This window comes from Carcharodon carcharias, chromosome 17 (assembly GCF_017639515.1).
Source record: "Carcharodon carcharias isolate sCarCar2 chromosome 17, sCarCar2.pri, whole genome shotgun sequence".
NCBI classification, from domain to species: Eukaryota; Metazoa; Chordata; class Chondrichthyes; order Lamniformes; family Lamnidae; genus Carcharodon; species Carcharodon carcharias.
Genome location: NC_054483.1, coordinates 64,566,207 through 64,588,066, shown reverse-complemented (window position 1 = coordinate 64,588,066; position 21,860 = coordinate 64,566,207). Strand labels below are relative to the sequence as shown.

Below are 21,860 nucleotides of genomic sequence, written 5' to 3'. Positions count from 1 at the left end.
ATGTATATTTGTTGAGGGGAGGGTGGTGTTGCAGGGAATGATGTGTATGTGTCTATGCACTTATTTCTCATTGCTCTGGTTGCCTCTGCTGCTAAGGGTAGGCAGAGGTAATGTTACGGCCCCTTTTGTTAATCTGTTTGTCTGAAAACAGTATATCACAAAAGCTAATAGACGGCTTCAACAAAACATGGTACACAGGGTATGGCCCAAGGAAGAGCTGATTAGATTTTGGCTAAGATGGGGATCCGAATTTAGATCCTGGAACTTAAAGGATCTGTTAATATTGGAAGATAGGGTGACTTTGTTATGGGTTGTTTTAGCTACTGTGGGGCAATTTGTCACAGCTGTCAAAATGTGAGCAGAGCTTTCAGAGCAGGTTGTTAGATGTGAGTTGGCCTGTAGCTGCCTCAGTGAGATGTACACTCTTATAAAAGGATTTCTTTTTTCAGCTTTGTAGTTAGAGCATCAATAGGACAGGGAAAAGCCTCAAGAAAGAGCTGCATAATTGTTATAATGTTGAGTTAATACAATGTGACAGAGATATGCGCTCTGAGTGCCCTCTTTATTTGTTTTCAGTCTGATTAATTTTTTTGTAAACTTAACTCCCTTATACATGTAAGTCCTTTGCCGCCATTTTGATTTCTTAAGATCAGATTGCAGTCCAGACCTGAGCATGCGCACAGCTTGGTGAGGTGGAGCTCCACCAGTGTGGGCTTTTCTGTACTATGGTTGGTGCATTCTGCTGGTGTAGGACACCTGGGGTGGCAGGGGTGGGGGATTTTTTTTATACCAAAGACTTTAGGTGGTAAAGAGATGGCCAAGATGGCTTGAGCTGAAATGCTAGTTTAGCCTCTGTTTAGCACAAGATGCTATCTTGATAATGGAATTAAAACCAGCACTAGGAATGTGCATGCAGAGACTTGTTAAGTTGATATTTACCACTTAAAGCACGTGCTTTTGACTGTTAAAGAGGCTTCATGGCATTTTGGCCAGCGCTTCAACTAACACCCCCTCCAAACAGTGACCAGCCATTTGGGTGTAAGCTTGGCATTGATGTTAATTTCAAATGCTGCTTAAAGGGATACTTATCATTTCTGGCTCATTGTTGCTGGAACTGTGAAGAGAACCTCTGAAACATGTGGAGACTTTCAGGAACACGTTGTCAAGACTGAACTAACCCAAGAGCAACATTTTATTCCAGAAACTGGGTGAGGATTTCACTAGAGAGTAAATACTGTGCTGCTGCATCTTATGAGAGACCTTTAGAAGAGCCACCAGGCAAAGTGTGCTTGGGCATGGGAATCTTGCTCTGCATAAGAAATGGGAGGAGCCAAGTAGAGTAGCACCAACTACAGGAGGACAAGGTTGGTCCTTTCCTACCACCACCACCTTGGATGCACTTACATCTCTCCTCCAGGCTTCTGTCACCAGGACCTCCAATGCACTGTGTGTCAGCCAGACATCTTCAATGGAAGTGGGTGCAAGGACCCCACGTATACTACTCCACAAAAATTGTGTTTAATCAGCACTCGAGTGTTAAACCTGTGGTTGTCTGTTTATAAGTTAAGATATGCATAAGATATGAAGCATTTACAACAATTCTCAGCCAGATGTGCCAAGTAGATGATCCATCTTGGCCTCCTGGTGGTCCCCAGATTCACAGATGCCAATCTTCAGCCAATTCGATTCACTCCACGTGATGTCAAGATATGGTTGAAGGCACTGGGCACTGTAAATGCTATGGGCCCTGACAATATTCCGGCATTGGTACTGAAGTCTTGTGCTCCAGAACTTGCTGCGCCCCTAGCCAAGCTGTCCCAGTACAGCTACAACACTGGTAACTATCTGGCGATGTGGACAATTGCCCTGGTATGTCCTGTGTACACAAAGCAGGGCAAATCCAAGCCAGCCAAATACCATCCCATCACTATCTCCGTCATCAGTAGTGATGAAAGGGGTCATCAACCGTGCCATCAAACAGCATTTGCTTAGCAATAAACTGCTCACTGACGCTCAGTTTGGGTTCCACCAGGGCCATTCAGCTCCTGACCTCATTACAGCCTTGGGTTAAGCATGAACAAAAGAGCTGATTCCAGAGGTGAGGTGAGAGTGACTGCCCTTGACATCAGTGCAGCATTTGACCAAGTGTGGCATCAAGGAGCCATAGCAAATCAATGGGAATCAGGGGGAAAACTCTTCATTGGTTGCAGTTATACCTGGCACAACGGAAGGTTAAAGGCCCATCATCTCAGTTCCAGGGCATCACTGCAGGAGTTCCTCAGGGTAGTGTCCTAAGCCCAACTATCTTCAACTGCTTCATCAATGACCTTCCTTCCATCATAAGGTCAGAAGTCATGATTGCACAATGTTCACCATTCATGTCTGCTCAGATACTGAAGCAGTCCATGTTGAAATGCAGCAAGACGTGGATAATATTCAGGCTTGGGCTGACAAGTGGCAAGTAATATTTGCACTACACAAGTGCCAGGCAATGACTATCTCCAGCAAGAGAGAATCTAACCATCACCCCTTGACATTCAATTAAATTACCTTTGAATCCTGCTCTATCCACATCCTGGGGGGGGTTACCATTGATCAGAAACTGAACAGGGCTAGCTGTATGAACACTGTGTCTACAAGAGTAGTCAGAGGATAGGAATCCTTAGGCAACGAGCTCATCTCCTGACTTCACAAAGCCTGCCCACCATCTATAAGGCACAAGTCAGGAGTGTGATGGAATACTCTCCACTTGCCAGGATGAGTGTAGCTCCAACAACATTCAAGAAGCTTGACACTATCCAGGACAAAGCAGCCCACTTGATTGTCACCCCATCCACAAGCATTCACTCCTTCCACCAGCGACGCACAGTGACAGCAGTGTGTGCCATCTACAAGATGCACTGCAGAACTCATAAAGGCTCCTTAGACAGCACCTTCCAAGCTCATGAGTGCTACCATCCAGAAGGACAAGGGCAGCAGACACATGGTAACATGACCACCTTGAAGTTCCCCTCCAAGCCACTCACCATTCTGACTTGGAAATATATCACCGTTCATTCACGTTGCTGAGTCAAAACCCTGGAATGCCCTCCCTAAGAGCACTGTGATTGTACCTACGTCACAGCAGTTCAGGAAGGCAGCGCACCACCACCAAGAGGGCAATTAGGGATGGGCAATAAAAGCCAGCGACGCCCACACCCTATCAATGAATTGGTTTTTTTTAAATCACCTCCGAGCAAGCTCAAATTATAGTAATCAGTAATTGGGGCCAAAATTATGTGCTAAATCTGGACTGTCAAACAATTGTCTCTTAGCACTGCACCCATTTAGGGCCTTTTTTCACCCAATCACCAAAGTACAAAGTCGAGTGTGACCCTATTTTAATTATTTTCTTAAATTCTAACTACATGTCATCTCACCATGTTTCCATATCCCATCTCTGCAGAACTGCAACCTGTTGAACACATTTTTGCTATTTATTTCAACTTGGTAACTTATTCCACAGCTTGATAAACTTCTGGATGAAAAATGTCCCCTGACGTCCTTTCTTAATAGTTTTGTTGTTTTATGTTTGAATCCATCATCATATTTAAAGCTTGGAACTTGTCATGGAGCATACTTGTGAAATGAGAATCTTCTGAAAGTAGGAATAGCTGGTTATTGTAAAAATGTACATCTGCACCTATCAGTAAAGGACTAGTAAGATTACTCCTAGTATTTTGCAAATTGCTATTAAAAAATGATTGCTCTGCATTAAAGATGCAATTTAGCACAGCCAATTGATTTACTGTATAAGATGATATTGCTGTGTGGCATGCTACTTCAGTGCTGTCCTGCCACTGCACTACTGCTGATTATAGCACTTGGGTTTCTACCTCAGTATATTAAGGGACACAATTAAAAAAAAAGCCGAAATCTAAAAATAAAATTAAGATCATTATGTTCATTTTCTATCAGCCTATGAACATGTTTCAAAAACAGTTGGTGATTGTTGTTGAGATATGCTCCTTACCAGTAGTATATTGGCAATCGACCTGTTCTGAGGGCAATAACTTTGAGAAGAAATGCTTCCTCATATCAAATTAATGTTGCAAGTATGAATATGCAGTCCTTTTTTAAAAAAAAGTCTTATTTTCCTGAAAGAGATTAACATTAACGCATGAGTGGGAAGGGAGTGATACAGGGTTGCATATTGGATAAAAGTCCAGCTAAAAGAGGCAATACAGAATGATCATGAAATAGATTTAGAGCATATGGTGCCTAAATCTAGGAACCCATTAACACAGGATTTAAATGCACCATGTATTTAGTAGGCAGCACCTGTAGTGCTACCACTATCAATTTTTGACATCTTCAAATCTTATTCATTTAACGCTTTAATTTAAAAAACATAAAACAGATCTATGAACTTGCTTGAAGTGAATTTGTTTGAAATGAATAACCCTAATAGTAGAACTATTAATGTCCACATCAAGATGGTTAAAATATATTAATGACCCAGCACAGGGTCATAGGAATCTCTTTATAACCAGGCCACAGTTTGAGATTTTCTTTTTTGTTGGCCACTTATTAACAGAACTTCAGTTAAATTCCTTAAAAAGCAACAATATATGCCGCTGATGCATTCTGCAAATCTGATATTTTCAGTTGCTTCTTGGTTCTATTTGAACCCAGTACTGATGTGTGTTTCAAAACTACTGAAGTGGTTTGTTTAAAAATCAACCTAGTTTAACAAGTTACATTTTAAAAATATTGTTTCTGTAGATCCAGTTCCTTCAAAAGTCGTCTATAAACCAGCAAGAAGAACAGACAAGAAAGAGAGTGATGGAACAACAGGTGTGGCAATGAACAGTGATATTCTTACACAGCACAAATATTTTTGATCTACTGTTTGAAATCTAAAATAACATCATATTTATCAACCTTTTCTATATTTGGAGCATTGAACTTGCTCCAAATATGGAAATGGTTGATAAATAGCTTAGTTGATATATATCTTGCTCCAAACTTGCAATTTGACTTCAAACAAATTTCTCTCATACTGCAAATTCTGGAGTGACTAGAGGTTAGTAGGCAAATGGAAAGTGATGTTGACTTGTAAAATGTATGTTAACAAATATTGAAGTATCATTTCAAATTCAATTAAAATGTCAACTTGAGATATAAAGTCATAAATTTGTTCAGCTGTTATCTTTAAAGAAGGTGTATTTAAGGTTGGCCACTGTAGTCGAAGGAGTCAAGACTGGTATGTATACATGCTGGTTGGGTTCGGTTCAGTTTTAGTGTGGTTATGGAAAAGGACAAGGACCAAAATCAAAAGTTTCAAATTCGGGGAAGACCTGTTTTACTTGAATCAGATGTGATCTGGGGAAAGTGGACTGGAAATGGATGCTTGAAAGTAAGTAGTATCACAGTGATGTGAGGCATTCAAGAGGTGTGAAAGAATATAAGAAGTAGGAGCAAGAGTAGGCCATTCGGCCCCTCAAGCCTGCCCTGCCATTCAATAAGATCATGGCTGATCTGTCCCAGGCCTCAACTCCTTTCATGCCAACTCCTCATAACCCTCAACTCCCTGATATTTCAAAAATCTATCTACCTCCTCTTTAAATACTTTGTGATCTAGTCTCCACAATTCTCTGGGGTAGAGAATTCCAGACATTCACTACCCTCTGAGAGAAGAAATTCCATCGTATCTCAGTTTTAAATGGATTTCCCCTTATTCTGTAGCTATGTCAATATCTTCTCAACATCTACCCTGTCGAGCGCCGTCAGAATCTTGTATGTTTCAATAAGATCATCCCTCATTCTTCTAAACTCGAATGAATAATGGCCTAACTTGTTCAGCTGTTCTTAATAAGTCAACTTCTTCATCCCAGGAATCAGCCTAGTGAAACCCTTTTGAACTGCCTCCAGTATGACCTTTCTTAAATATGGGAACCAAAACTGTACATAGTACTCCAGGTGCAGCCTCACCAACACCCTGTACAGTTGTAACATGATTTCTCTATTTTGAAACACCAACCCCTAGTAATACAGGCCAAAATTCCATTTGCCTTCTTAATTACTTGCTGTACCGGCATGCTAACTTTGTGTTTCACGCACAAGAACAGCCAGATCCCTCTGTGCTGCATTTTTTGGAGTCTCTTTCTATTTAAGTAGTAGTCTGCCATTTGATTCTTCCTACCAAAATGCATGACCTCAAACTTTTCTACATTAAACTCCATCTGCTAAGTTTTCACCCACGCACTCAACCTATCGATATCCCCTTGCAGATTCCTTATCTCCTCATCATAGCGTGCACTCGCAACTATTTTTGTATTGTCAGCAAATTTGGATACATTACAAATATAATTTAAATATAAATATACAAAAACAATTGTTGGTCAGGACGCACCTGCAGTGCTGTGTACAGTTTTTTTTTAACCCGTATTTAAGAATTATTTAAGAGTGGGTCCCAAACAAATATGTTTCCACAAAGAAAAAGGATGGGACTTCCATATCCCGACCTTTCAGGATATCGAGGGGCACGTAGTTAGGATAAGATTAAAAAGGGAAGTTTCAGTCAGTACTGAGAACAATGCTGCAAAAATCTTGAGGATTATAGAAAGTGGAAGGGTGAAATTAAAAATGAGATCAGGAAAGTAAGGGAGGGCATGAAAAAATATTGGCAAATAAAATCAAAACCAAACTGTTTTATAAAGGGCAAGAGAATAACGAAAGAAAGAATAACGATCTATTAGACTAAAATGAGAACCTATTATGGAGGTGGAAAGATAATTAAGCTGTGAAGGATAGAACTGCAGCCTAGCCTTTACACCATATTTTTATTTACAGAGCCACACATTACAAGTAGGTACCTCCAAAACTAGCAAACAGTTTCTGTCCTGCTCATATATATAGGAACACAATTGAATCCCCAGTTGGTGCTCGCCACCTGGATGCAATTAAACGCCATATTAACGTGATTTAAATGGAAGATGTGGGCACAGTTCTTAATGAGTATTTTGTTTTTTATTTTACATAAGAGGGGGACATTAAGTTGACCGAAACACTGGATGGGATAAATATATTGAGAGAAGAAATATTAAGGGATTGAGCATCTTTTGATAATTACCATGTCTGGTTGAAATTTTGTTTAAAATGTATCCCATGCTGCTGAGAGAAGCAAGGAAGGAAATAAGTGAGGCTCTGACCATTTTCCAATTGTATCTGGCAACAGGCACATGCTGGAGTACTGTAACAATGTCTGCCTTCCAATAAAAGATCATCAACATGAAATGTTAGCACTGTTTTTCTCCCTCCATAGATGCTGCCAGAGCTTTGGAGTATTTTGCATTTTCTGTTTTATTTCAGATATTTCTAGCTGTATTTTGCTTTTGCACCATTGATTAAAAATGGAGGAGGGGGATAGACTGAGTAATTATAGGCCAGTCAGTCTAACCTCTGGGGTAATTATTGGAAAAAAATTGAGGGGGAATATAAATTGTCATTTACAGAAGCACAGATTAATTAAGGCCAGTTGGCAAGGATTTGAAGCTCTCTACTGCAAGCAAACACAGCACTCCAAACTCAGCACTCCTGAGAAGGGACACAATTAATAAGTTTGCAGATAAATACAGAAATTGGCCATAGGGTTGTGAGGAAGAAATCTGTAGGAAGGTCTCAATGGATTGGTCAGTTGGGCAAAAAAGTGGCAAATGAAATTCAACCTAGAGAAGTGGGGTAATGTATTTGGGGAGGGCAAATAAGGCAAGGGAATACACAATAAATGGTAAGACATAGAAATGTAGAGGAATAGAGGGACCTTTGCATGTCCACAGTTCCCTGAAGGTAGCAGGACAGGTAGATAAGGTGGTTAAGCAGGTATATGGGATACTTTATTAACCAAAGAATAGAATATAAGCTGGGAAGCTATACTAGAACTGCATAAAAAAACTATTTAGACCATAGCTAGAGTAGTGCATATAGTTCTGGTCACTGCATTATAGTAAGAATGTGATTACACTGGAGAGGGTACATAGGAGATTTTATGAGGATGTTGTCAGGATGGGAGAATTTTAGCTGAGGAAAGATTGAATGGGTCAGGGTTGGTTGCTTTCTTTGCAACAGAGGAGGCTGGGGGGAGATTTAATTGAGGTGTATAAAACTGATGCCCTGGGAGGAAGTTATGAATGGCTGGGGAGGATTTATTTCACATAGCAGAGAAACCGATAACTGGGAAGCATAGATTTAAACTAATTGGTAGAAGGATTAGAGGAGAGTTGAGGGGAAAGTTTTTGAGTCTGGTGGGGATCTGCTTGAATAAATGTTAGAGGCAGGAACCCTTGACACATTTCAAAAATACTTCGATATGTACTTGAAGATGGGATGAATGACCTCCTTCTGTAGCATAAATTTTCTATGTTTTTAAAGGGATCCTGAGCAAACAGATTTTATTGTGAAGCTCTAACCTCGTTATCGGCTCTTCAACTTGAGCCAGAAATGATCAGAGAAGGTAACACTATTAAGTAGCAACCAGTTGGTATGTTAAAACCGTTTTGGAGCAATATTGTAATCAGACCTTTTGAAAAATATGAAACCAAACATTCAATGTATAACATGGAAATGATGAAACATAAACTGCATTAAAGCAACATGATAATCAATCAAGCCCTACTAAAATCAAAGAAACCAGCTGTGTGTGATTAGGTAGGTGTTTAAATAATTGTAGTGCTGATGTTTAAAATGTTTCATTTAATAGGCACACTTTGTGGCTTATTGGTTATTTTTATTGAACTGTAAATTGAAAGTCTAATTTGCTTTGTTTTGCTTGATATACATGTAGTATTTGGACCATGCTATAAATTTAAATATGTAATAATATTGGTTGTTGTTGGAATTTAAATTGACACAGTATGTGCAACATTGTTTAATATAGCCAGCATAAACTGCTTCCTTTTCAGACAATCAAAAGATGCTCTGTCTAAAAGCACGTAGATACTGAAATAAGCAGCTAGGGTGGAGACTTGTAAGCTTTTCACTATTTTGCAATGCTTTGGTCTCATTGTAGAAAAAGTAACCTTTTGTTTCTGACCAATCATGAGTAGTGGTCATGTTACTGGACTGGTAGTCCAGAGATCTGGACTAATGCTTTGGCAACAGGGATTCAAATCCCACCACAACATTTAAATTTAAATTCAGTTCATTAATAAATCTGGAATAAAATGTCAAAACAAAATCCCATTATTAATAATGAAACTACCAGATTGCTGTAAAAATCTATCTGGTTAACTAATGTCCTTCAGAGGAGTTCTGCCACATCCAGCCATGAATGGTGGTAGACAATCTAATAACTAACCGGAAGTGGAGGTTCCAAAGCATTTCATCCTTAGTGATGGCAGGGTTCAGTACCTCATTTCAAAAGACAAGGCTGGCAACATTTTCAGTCATCTTCAACCAGAAATGCCAAGTAGATGCTCCATTTCCGCTTCCTCCTGAGGTCCCACCGTCAGAGGATGCCAGTTTCAGCCAATTTGATTCACTTCATGTTATATCAAGAATTGGATGAAGACACTGGATACACAAAGGCGATGGGGCCCGACAACATCTCAACTGTAGTACCGAAGACTTGTGCTCCAGAGCTAGTCAGGCCCTTAGTCATGCTGTTCTGGTACAGCTACAACATTGGCATCTCCTTGACTGTGTATTACCGCCCCATCAATCTAGTTTCGATCATCAGCAAAATGATGGATGGTGTCGTTGACAGTGCTATCAAGCAGCACTAGCTCAGCATCAAACTGGTCACAAATACTCAGTTTGGTTCCATTACAGCCATTCAGCTCCAGACTTAATTACAACTTTAGTCCAAACATGGACTTAAAGCTCAATTCCAGTGTTGAAGTGAGAGTGATATCAAGGCAGCATTTGACAGTGTGTTATCAAAGAGCCCTAGCAAAATTGAAGTCGATGGAAAGTTTGGGGGAGGAAACACTCCACTGGTTGGAGTTCTACCTCTTGCAAAGGAAGGTGGTTATTGTTGCAGGAGTTTCTCAGGGTCCAACCACCTTAAGCTGCTTCATTAACAACCTTGTTTACATCATAAGGTTAGGCATGGGGATGCTCACTGAAGATTGTACAGTTTTCAGTACCATTTCAACACCTCAGATACTGTAGCAGTTCATGCCTGCATGCAACAAGACCAGGGCAACATTCAGGCTTGGGCTGATGTATGGTTCAAATGTTACTTGCCATTTAAGTGCTTGGCATTGACCAACAGAGACAAGCTAACCACCTCCCCTTTCAATGGCATTTCCATTGCTGAATCCCTCATGATCAACATCTTGGGAATTACCATTTAACCGTAAATTTAACTCATCTAAATACTGTGGCTACAAGAGCAAGTCAGAGACTGGGAATTCTGCAGTGAGTAACTCACCGGAGTTCCCAAAACCTATCCACCATCTACAAGGCACAAGTCAGGAGTGTGATGGAATACTTTCCACTTGCCTGGATGTGTGCAGCTCCAACAGCACTCAAAGCTCGACACCATCCAGCATACAGCAGTCCCCTTGATTGACACCCCTCCACCGGTGCACAGTAGCAGCAGCTTCTACCATTTGCAAGATGCACTGCAGTAACTCCTCAAGGCTCCTTTCATGACACCAACCAGATCTGTGACCTCTACCATTTGGTAGAACAAGGGCAGTAGATGTATGGAACACCGCCACCTGCAAGTTCCCCTCCAAGTCATACATCATGGTGACTTGCAACTGCATTCTTGCTCCTTCACTGTCCCTGGATCAAAATCCTGGAACTCCCTCCGTAGCAGTACTGTTGGTGTACCTACGCCAGATGGACTGCAGTGGTGGCCTAACCAGTGATCTTCATATTCGAAGAACTTCACTCATTTTTCTTAAAGATGCTTTTGAGTAAACATACCGAACTATAAAACTTGTAACTTTATAAATTGCTTAAGAAAAAGCCAGCACAGCCCCATTGTAAGTTGGTAACTCAAAAACAAAAGTGCAACTGGAAAATAGTCCAAATTAAAATATTGTGGCTAACAGTGCTGCACAGTGCCTGGACAAGGTGAGTTGTAATTGTGCATAATTCTTTTACATTTCAGGGCAAGTACCTTGAAGTGATAATTTAAAGCAAGTAGAGCATTGGGCAGTACAAAACAAACTAGTGTACTTGTTGCTAATTTATAATAAAAACAAAAACTGGAGACACTCGACGTGTCAAACAGCACCTGCAGAGAGAAATCATAGGGTTAACATTTCAGGCCAATGACCTCTTTGGCAGAACAGTCAAGAGAATTGGGTTGCAATACTAGGACAATTCAATACAAAACACATTTGAGCCTGTATAAGACTTTGGTAAGACCTCACTTTTATAATAGCTGTGGCCTATCCTGGTGCCCTCGCGTGGTGGATGGTATAGAGGCTTTGGAAAAGATTCAAAGGGCCACATGAATGATACCCAGTTGAGAACATTGCAGTTCCCAATAGGTACAAGAAACTGGGTCTGTTTAATTTAGAGAAATACATGCTTCAGAGTGATTAATAAAGGTGTTTAAAATAATAGGAAACTTTGTGTTCATAGAGGTCATTTCAGTTACTTAGATTAGAAAGGACGTGAAATGACATGTATAAATTATTAAAGGGGATAGCTTGGATAGAAGTCAGCTTAATGATTGAACCTGTTTTTTTTATACTCCAACACACTTCATAACTAGGCCAAATCTCCTTACTAAATTTCTCTTTAAATTAGACACTTCCTGCTTTTTAATTTAAAGTTTGCTCCTTAACTGAGCCACTTTTACTTTTTAAACACCCTGTTTCCTTTTAATTATGCTCTTTCTCAGGTGTTCACTGATGTTCCTGGCTATAATGCATGATCCAGTGTATTAGTCCCTTTTTAGTTACTTGAAAAACCTTTTATTGATGTTTTGTTTGCACTTCAGCCCCACGCTCCTGATCTATGGGCACCCGGTGCGGAAGGGGGTCGGGAAGGAGGAGGACCTCCTCGTGAACCTGCTCCTGGGCCTGGCCAAGTTGGCCATTAACAGGCCCAGGCAGCGGGCGATCGATGGGGGAGTCCCGCCCGATTGTTTGTCCCTCTTCCGCGGCTACGTTCGCTGCCAGATGTCCCTGGAGAGGGAGCACGCGGTATCTGCTGACACTCTCGAGGCCTTCCGTGCTCGGTGGGCACCGCGGGGACTGGGGTGTTTTGTTGACCCCTTTGATCACATTTTGATTTAAAGTTTGTAAGGTTCCTTTAAACTTTGTCCTTGGTTTTACAGCTGACCTGAATTAGGGGCTGTGCCTGATTTATCCCAATTTTGTTGATTTGGTTTTCATTTAAAAGATTATCCAGTGTATTAGTTAATTAAATCACTCCACTGCTGAGCTACCCCAGCTGTTTCTACTTGATCCCTACAGTTTTTCCTCTTCCCAGCAGATTCCCCAGAGTGGGTGAGCATGAATGGAGTTCACAGTAGAACAGATTTTAGTATCAGTCAGCATTCATTTCATGGGAGATGTTTCATTCTTTGAAGATTAGATGGGGGGAAGGTGTTATTGAGTATTAATTCAAATTAATTATTTAATGTTATTATTGATGCTATTTACTTGTAGCTCCCATCAATGGTTTTCTAGCTATGGCTGAATTTGTCCCAAAAGAACAGCCACTTGCTTCTTCTATACATGCACAACCTTTCCGCTTTGTGGGCAGTTTCAACCAGAGACAGTGTGGCTGTGGGCCATTTAAGCTGTTCACCTGCTCCAGAAGAATCTCAAGCTTAAACCAGCCTTCAGTGCTCATGCCCGGAGCTTGAACACTGCTGAATTCTGTGGAATTTTTACACCCTACTTCTCTTATCTGTGATGCTATTCCTGACATCAAATAGAGCTTTGTTCATTTAATATAAGTTCAAATGCAGGGTTGATCATCACTTGTTGAGTTCTTAACTGCCTAGTGGAGTATTTCCTTGTTGCAGCAACAATCAAGGTCAAATTAATGCATGCTCTTGTTTCAGTTGCCTTGTGTCATGCTCTTGTAACCTCTAGTTATTCCCAAAATACCCATGTTCCCAAATCTTCAAAGTTATTCCAGGGTTAATCTTTTATTGCATGACATGCCCTAAATGTAGCAACAATAATAGAGCTGTGTGTGAAAGTAGACTTTCAATGCACCTCAGGTGGGTTTGGATACTGTCTTATCAACACAGAAAGTGATTCCCACTGCCACTCTACCAGAGCTCTGTACCTCCATCTCTTCCTTCGCTGCTATCCTCTGCTAGCATCTTGGCAGTCAAATGGTTATTTGCATAAATCAAAGTAGTATCAATGTTTTAACTCTATACCCTATAATGGCCAAGCCTCTGCTGAGAATGGATTTCTCTAGTACATGATACATGTGTACCACACAAGTAGATATAGATATCACACATTTTCCAACCCTCTTAATCCAAGTGTTGAAAAGGCTCCTGGTGTTCAGAGAGAATTGTATAAACATATAGTTCTTGTTTTCAATATCCTCAAATTTTTGTGGTTGGGTCAACTTGGTCAAAAGAGGCATAGTTAACATGTTAAACATGCAAAGTGTGGAAAAGAGGCTTGTGAAAAACAAGATGCAAGATCTTTTAATGCAATTGGTGTCCTCGGATCACTTGAGTAATTGGAACGTAGAAAAATCTGAATCCTACTTCACTAACTTGAAAGGTGCAGGATAGGCTTGGAGTAAAGAGCTTGCATCTCTTGGATACTTTGTACTGCAATGTTTAAGTTTAAACATGTTATTTTAAGAAATATAGCCTATTCAAAACAGCTTGCGCAGTTGTATGCTAGGAAGTTGGATGCTATTATGTAGTTCTACCTGATGTACATCAAAAGGAAACCAGTCAAGCTAATCCTGTTTAAAAGGTAAAATATTCTAGATACTGAAAATCTGAAACAAATGGAAAATGTTGGCAACACACCCAATTTATCTGTTTATGTCTCGGGTGTGCACACCTTTTTTCAGAAGCTATCAGGGCCAATAATGCTGATTGTTCAGTGATCATTGAACGCGCCCAAGAGCTAGAAAAATTAACACTAATCACCAGGCTATTAAACTACAGCACAATCTACACACCACTTGTTATACACTACATGTGACTATTTGTTTGCCTCTGTTTATTTATGACCTTCCTGCATGTTGATTAAGTAATTCCTCAAAGGCATTTCTCACATTTTGACATATATTGGGCTTGGATTTGATCTGGTTACAGTACATGTGGTGGAAAGTTGTAACTCCATAGAAAGTGGTTGGCCACACCTGACAAAAACTTTGCCAAAATGGATCAGGAGGCTGACATAAATCCAATACCTATTTATTCATTGTTCGAAAGCATTTATAAGGAAATTAGTTTACAGGAATTCCACTGACCAATCTGTTGATTTAACCCTTTTGTAAACCGGTTCAAAAGTGCTGTTATTTGAACTTACTCACTACCTGGCTGCTGTTGCATGCTTTGTAAATGACCCAACCTTGTTAATAAATTTGTTGGTTGATCTATCCAAGCATGAGTGATTTGAATTGTCATCTAAAGTAAATGTGGGCTTGTAGCGCAGGTCTCACTCCAGGTTTACTTGTGACGGTTGACCTTAATATTTGATGCAAGAGAGAATAGTCACAGAAGCTGACATCATTATGTCTCTTTTCCAAGAATGGATTTTGTTGGTCTCCATTCTATTATAACTGGTCATGGGTTTGCAGCACAAAACTACAAGTAACACAGGTCACAGCAATGATTAGTATGGGGAGTAGTGTCCTATTCTTGGTCACTAGCAGCCTTCCCCTTAATGACCCAAATTATAAACTGAAATTTGTTTTGTGCTATGGCTGTGCATATTTTAAATTTTTTTTTTAAAAAGAAATTTTTTCTTCATACTTGGATAACTTTATAATTACCTGCTTTTTGGCAAGACATAACAGGAGATAGCACAGGTAAAATGTGCTGCTTTATTGTAAATTAATTTCATTGTGAAGTTACCAATTTACTTTTATATAACCAAATTTTTTTGAATCTTTTATAGATGCAGAACCTCACTTTAGACTTTGAGAGCGAGAAACATGATCGTCAAAAGCTGCAACATCAGTTACAGAAAGTCTTGAAAGAACTGCAAAAGGCACGAGAGCAGATCACAAGATTGGAGAATACAGTAAGGATTGAGAAATTATTTGAATAAGATCCATTGGAAAGATTTCGTGGTTGATTTTCATATTGGATGCATATCAGGTGGGCAGTGAGGGAAACATCAGGAGACATGCATCATGGTGTTTTATAACCCAAGTAGGATCATAAAGGATTGTTAGAAAATCAAAGACCACAGTTCATCGACTTTGTGTTTTATATCCTGATGAGTGGATGTGCTGCAATTTAAATTATTGTGGGATTAATTTGACTTATTTTTAATGTAATGCTTTATCACTTTTGAGAGGAATGTTCATCCAAAGTTTTCAGATTTTTTTTTGGTGCTTCTTTAACAGGCATTTGCAACTTAATAGTGAAGATGGTGCAAGATTAATTTGCTGTCATTTATTAATCACAACAAGACCTTTTGGTTAATTAGTGTGCATCTGATATATATTTTTGGCCTACGTATTTTATGCTGTATAGAGGACTTGCTGTGTTTGCAGGGAATGCTCCCTTGAACTTTGGCCCCTTTGAGATAGAGATCCCTAAAATCCTAGGAACTTCATGGACAGCATTATTCTGCACCCACCAGGTTATACATGAAATTTATTCAGCAGGTAAAATTAAGACATATTTTAGCTTTTATGTGTAGGGGTTTCTTCAGCATCACGTGTAAATGCACGACCTCTTCCCAGTGCTTCCTACACATGTTGGTTATTATGCTAACAACAACTTAACTATCTGCACCAGGTTAATGCAAACACCACAATTAAATTTTCCAAACTTTTCTCATTTTGGGTCTAACACTGTTTATGGTTTTCTTATGGTAACCATTTCAGCTTATTGTCAGCTTCACCTTGGAAAGAATCTATGCAGGGGGTTTTGTGAAAAATACTAGGGGAAAAAAAACGTATTAGTTAAGACTACTTGGAATTTGAATCTTTTCCTTCTGTTTCCTCTTCGCCTGTTTGATCCATGAAAATATATGATTTTCTGTTACGTTTCTTATTAGTATTTGCTTCTATTTTTCCCTGGTGAGTTGGTGGGCCAACTGAAAAATATTTTCTGAATTTGAAGCTACTTTGTAGGTAATTATAAAGTTATCTGAACAATATTTAGCTTGTAAAATTTGACTTGCAAATTTTTCTAATCACTGCAATCTTGGCCTCCCATATCTAAATGGGTTGTATTCTTTTAAAATTTATTTTTTCATGGGATTTGAGTCTCGCCAGTATTTGTTGACCATCATTTGCACTACGTAGCTTGCTAGGCCATTTCAGAGGGCAGTTGAGAGTCAACCACATTGCCGTGGGTCTGAAATCGCATGTAGGCCAGACCAGGTAGGGACGGATTTATTTCACTGAAAGACATTGGTAAACTAGATGGATTTTTATGACAATTGACAATGGTTTCATGGTTACTATTACTGAGACTAGCTTTCAATTCAACTTTTTAGTTTTAATTTATTGAATTTAAATTCCACCAGGTGCTTTGGTGGGATTTGAGCCCATGTCCCCGGAGCATTAGCCTGAGCTTCAGGATTGCTAGTCCAGCGACATTACCACCATCTCCCCATAAATTCCCTAAAACTACTGAATTGTGGTTTCTGGCTTTTTTTTTCAATTCATTGAATCCAGATTGAGTATTTTAATATGAGACTAGCCTTAAACTTGATAAATATTTTGCTTCTTAAAACTGCTGGAATGCTTTTTAAACAAGTTTGAATAACTGATTTTTAAAAATACATCTTCTTTCAGCAAGTTCAAGACATCCGCCTCTCAGAGCCAGTGCTGTGCAGAAATGGCGATGATGAAAACAGATTGCCTTTGCCAAAATCCAACAATCATCTTGATGAGAGCTTCTTGGAATGTCCTAAGTGCAAAGCTCAGTATCCTACTAGCCAGCACCGTGATCTGTTGGACCATGTTGACTTCTGCAATTACTAAAATCCATGCTGTTTTTTCCTCTCTTGTTCTGCTCACACATTTGTAATCTGAAAGCTATGGCATGGAAAGAAACTTTGGTACATTAAATGAATTTGATTTAATAAGAATATAATTCAGAAAGCTGAGCAACTCTGATCAATCTGGCTCAACTGAGCATTTAGATTTTTACAGTTTAAGTACATCTGGGAAAATTCAACTTAATTTTCACTGTTTCTTGGGGCAGCATTGACTATCTCATAAAGCTTTTACAAGATTTGAGCTACATTTGCTTCAGTGCTCTCTGGATTAATCAAGTGGGAACTGTCAAAAGTATATCATGCCTAAAAAAATTATTCCTACCTTTAACAAAAGAAAGTCAGAGCATTTAAGACTATAAAATTCAATGCCCCTATCTAAACTGCATAAACAGAGCTCACTTGTGACATTTTGTTTTAGGCTATGTTGGGTAGTCCAGTGATAATGTTGGTTAAGGCTTCTGCCCTGCCAACCAGTGTAGCCTTGAAATAAGTTCAGTTATTAAAGCAGGGTGGTAGGGTGAAGTAACATTGGGGCAGCAGGTGTACTATTATGTCCAGAATAAAGCTTTGCTGAATGATTAGCACTACTGAGCTTTGCTGCCACATGATATATTCTTGGGCAGAGTAGAAACATTCAGATTTTCTTTCTCTCTTCCACCCCCAGGCATTTTGCTATTTTATTTGCACTTGATAGAATTCATATTACTTCATTCGTTAAATTTGCTATGCATCTAAAATCTAGTCAGTTGTGCTTGTTTTCATATTTAGAAATATAATATTTTGATGGAATATATTTTGCTGGTTTTAAGTTTATTGTAACCTGAAGCGCTGCAGTGGAGTACTTCCTGTTACTCCATAAACCTGTGTAACTTAGACAATTGTGTTCCATTCTTTCAAGCGTATTAATATACCTCACAAAAAGCAATGATGTGTCTTCTGCCTTCATGTTAATGTTCCTGACCTCATGCAAAGCTATCTGAAAAACTGCAAAACCTGCCTAGACAACACGGTAGTTAATTCAGAAGCCTGGTATATATACCACTGCGTTTATATGGCTGCCTGCTGTCTTGGTCAGTCAATTCTTTTTGGAAGCCTTTTTCTTCTTCAAAAAAAACCAGCAATTTCACAATTATTACCCATCCATTTGCAGTAGATCACCTTATAAAAGTAATAAGTTTGGCACAGACGTATATAGTGTATAGAGATTTCAGTGCAACAAATCAACTGAAGTGTGGATGAAATCAGTATTGCAGGAACCTTAAATTTTGAGGTCCAATTAGTATTAGTTCAGAACTAAGAACAGATTACTAAGTACAGCGCAGTTTCAAATATAAATCTTTATTGCAGGTAGCACTGATGGAAGGCTTACTGCAGCTTTTTTTTCAAGTTACAGCAAGATATTGAGACAAATCCTACTGGATAAATGCTTCTTTTGAAAGTATTTTAATAATTTCAGAATTTAATTTAAGACTTTATCTTTTGATTTTAAGGTGTTCAAATGCTTTGTTTGGTTTAAGATACAAGCATACAACCTCTTGGGCAAAGGGCTTACTGGCCAATTCTGGAAAAGTAATGGTGCAGGTTTCTCTTTCCATATTCATTCTTCACCACACTCCATCTATTGTATGGATACATCAGAATTTGAATCTGTTCTACTTTGTTTGCACTGCACATTAAGCCTGAATTAGGCAACATGTAGAATGGCTTAAAATTTAACCTGTATCTAATGCAGCTTATTGCAGGGCCAAGGCAGGAACTACAATCGTTTCCTTCCATTCTCTTGAATATTTATCATTTTATAAACATTTTGAAAAGTGCATATTTTTAAGAATTTTTGTCACCACCCATTGTAGTTTAGAGGATAGGATGCCAATCAGTTCCTAAACTTATGGTATTCTTGAGCTAGTGGCTGAGTGAAAACTTTTTCCAATACCTTCCTTGCACAATATTGCAGGGAAACCTCTGGAACCTCACTGAAAACAGAGCTAAGCCAAAAAACTCTTTGATAAAGTGGGAAGACATTGCATATGTGAATAGTGATTTCTAATACACTATGCTGCTGCACTTTATTCCTTCCCCCCAATCAAATTTTCAGATACCTCTCCCAAAATCCCCCCCCCCAGAGCAGCTAAATGTGGGTATGGTGCTAGTAAATTGGTTTGAATTCATGGTTAAAGCTTGAATACTGAAATTTGAAAACACAAACCAGTAACATCCTAGAAATCCAATATGTTTACAATACTTAAGTTATTTTAGGTGAGATCAGAAAGGTTGTATAAAGTTTTATTTCTCATTTTTTAGCTCTTTGTCTATTTTTATAACTATGTACTTGGAGTGGTGGAAATTCCAGACAATTTGTCGTCTTTTTGCTTATGGGAATCCTCTTATTTGTAAAAACCAAACATTGCCAGTCCATTTATATGTAACTTTCAATAAATGTCAGACGATTCAATATGCAATTTTTGCCTCATTTTATTTCCTGCTGTCAATGTAGATCTTGAAAATAATTGGTTCATTTCTAGGCAATCTAAAGAACTGATGATAAGTTCTGTGAATCTGCTATTTCTAGCTATTTTATTCATGATTTGGCTATGAATAAATGTGTTGGCTAAACAAGCCCAAGTTGTTTATTATCTGCTGTTTGGCAGACTTCTAGCAGCATTACTGATGAAAACAAGTGATGACTGCAGTCTATCTGCTTATCTTGCTGTCTTGAAATGTACCTCAGAAGATGATGATGAGATTAATTTCCTTATTGGGCAGGCAAAATGTTTTAATATCCTGGATATTGCAGCAGAGAGAAATTTGGAAAGACACCTTAACACTTCATTGATGCTCCTTAGTGCCTGTGAATGAAAGCCCACAGCAAAATTTCGAAGTCCTACAAAGTGCACTCCACATATCAGCACAGGATAGTTACTTTTCATTTATGTTTAGTAACTCCTGGAGTTTTTAAATTTTTGTGTCTCGTCCTCTGGATCATAGAAATATTTTAAACAATCCCTATTATATATGCTACATAAACATTTGAGCACAAAGGGATATGGTAAAAATTACTTTTCCACATTGATAGACAGAAACATTATGGATATCTGAAGAGAGTGCCACTGATGATCTATGCGAAATATCAAGTCAGTTCTGCTTCTTTGGAAGCGTCCATCTCAAATAAGGGGTGGGAAGATTGTGCAAAAATTTAATTTTAACTTTTAAAGCATTCAGTACAGTTAACTGAATAAATTAAGTCACTTTAGTAATTTTTAGCTCTTTAAATAGCATTATGTATTTGCAAACTGCTTATTTAAATAACAAACAAAAATCAATTCAACTTTGAAAGCTGGGTTCCTGAGGCATATAGTGTGAGGAACCACAGTCTACGTCAACAATGTTTCTCTCTTCAGTAATTCTGGTTCTGCTTCCTTCAACCTCTGCTCTGCCTCAATTCGCTAAGTTCACAATTTTAACACTTCAGTTATAAGAAATGGAACAAAACCAAAAGCATGTTGAAATTTATTGTTTACTTAGACATTTCTTCAAATGCACCTAATGTCTCCTTTTGTAAATAAGTTTAATACTGCAATTTGATATCGGTTTTTAGATGATGGGTTGCAGAGCCCCACTGTTGAGTGCAATATCTCACATTCTAATGATGTATATTCTGGATGACTGCTGTTGTATTATTCATGACTAACTAGTCAATATTACTGATAAAAACTTCTTGCATAAATGCTTTTGATCATAGGTTTTCTTTAGAATTTGTTTGAAGGACAATATTGCACAATTTTCCACTAACTTGATTTTATTCATGCAGCCAAAAGCTGTGGTAAAGTGAGGTACCCTGTCCCTTTAAGAGAATGCAAGTGTACTGATCATGAGACAGCACTGACGAATCACTACAGTGCAGGCAACTGGGATCTGTAAGTCTAGTTCTGGAGGTTTCTATTTGAGCATGTATGATCTGGCGCAATGCCCTATGTCTCGATACAACATCACTGTTTATTCTTACATCAGCCTCTCCCCATTATTGATTGCAAGCAGCAATTGAGGAAAACATAGGAAGGCGTGCAGTTAGAGTTCAGTTGGCCAACGAACTCTTACCCAAGACCTAAATAAAAGCTTTGCTGACTAGCCTAACCATATTTTTTCTAGTGTGATAGATGTAAAACAGTAATTTTCTGTGCTACCTAAAGTTCTTTTTTGCATATGATGAGTAAAATAATACTGTCAATCCAATGGACACCATCCATTAAGGCATCTCAGGTTGGATATGTGCCTTGCTGAACTTGCTCAAAGAGACTCTCAAACAGCCATCTTCAAATCTTTAACACTTGCCATTGACAATGATTGCTTCGTCCTGCTGCTGTACTTTTAGCTTGATTTTTATTTTTACTACTTTATTTCATAAAGCACGTGAGACAAAGTTGCTCAGCTTTTTTTTTACAAAAAGTAGAAGCAAAACGTGGTTAAAATGTTACAAAATAAACATTGAAATTGTTTACTCAAATGCTGAAAACAGCCACTTTTGGTAAATGATAATCACCTATCGGTCCCAATCTTCTGTTCAGGGACGGAACCGCTATTTCCAACCTCGCTCAGCCAAAAAAAATACACACTTGCCTTCCTCCATTTTTTTTTCTTGACAATCTTCAGATATAGGATCCTTCCAGACTCAACGTAGGAAACCTTGGAGACATCAGCGAAGGGAATCTGTGCAATAGCCACTCTCCCTTTTCACGGCAT

At 38.8% G+C, this 21,860-nt stretch overlaps 1 protein-coding gene across 3 annotated transcripts in view; it reads left to right on the top strand.

Moving 5' to 3' along the window:
* The window catches only part of cep55l (centrosomal protein 55 like), a 38,092-nt gene extending 18,510 nt beyond the window's left edge, over positions 1-19,582 (top strand). For 2 of the 3 annotated variants that reach the window (XM_041209058.1, XM_041209057.1), the window contains exons 6-8: positions 4,765-4,836; positions 15,060-15,185; positions 16,918-19,582. In XM_041209058.1, coding sequence (XP_041064992.1) covers positions 4,765-4,836; positions 15,060-15,185; positions 16,918-17,106 — 387 coding nt within the window. In that variant the 3' untranslated portion in view covers positions 17,107-19,582. The remainder of the gene's footprint in view (positions 1-4,764; positions 4,837-15,059; positions 15,186-16,917) is intronic. The other variant, XM_041209059.1, reaches the window with a different exon arrangement.
* The last annotated feature ends 2,278 nt before the right edge of the window (positions 19,583-21,860 follow it).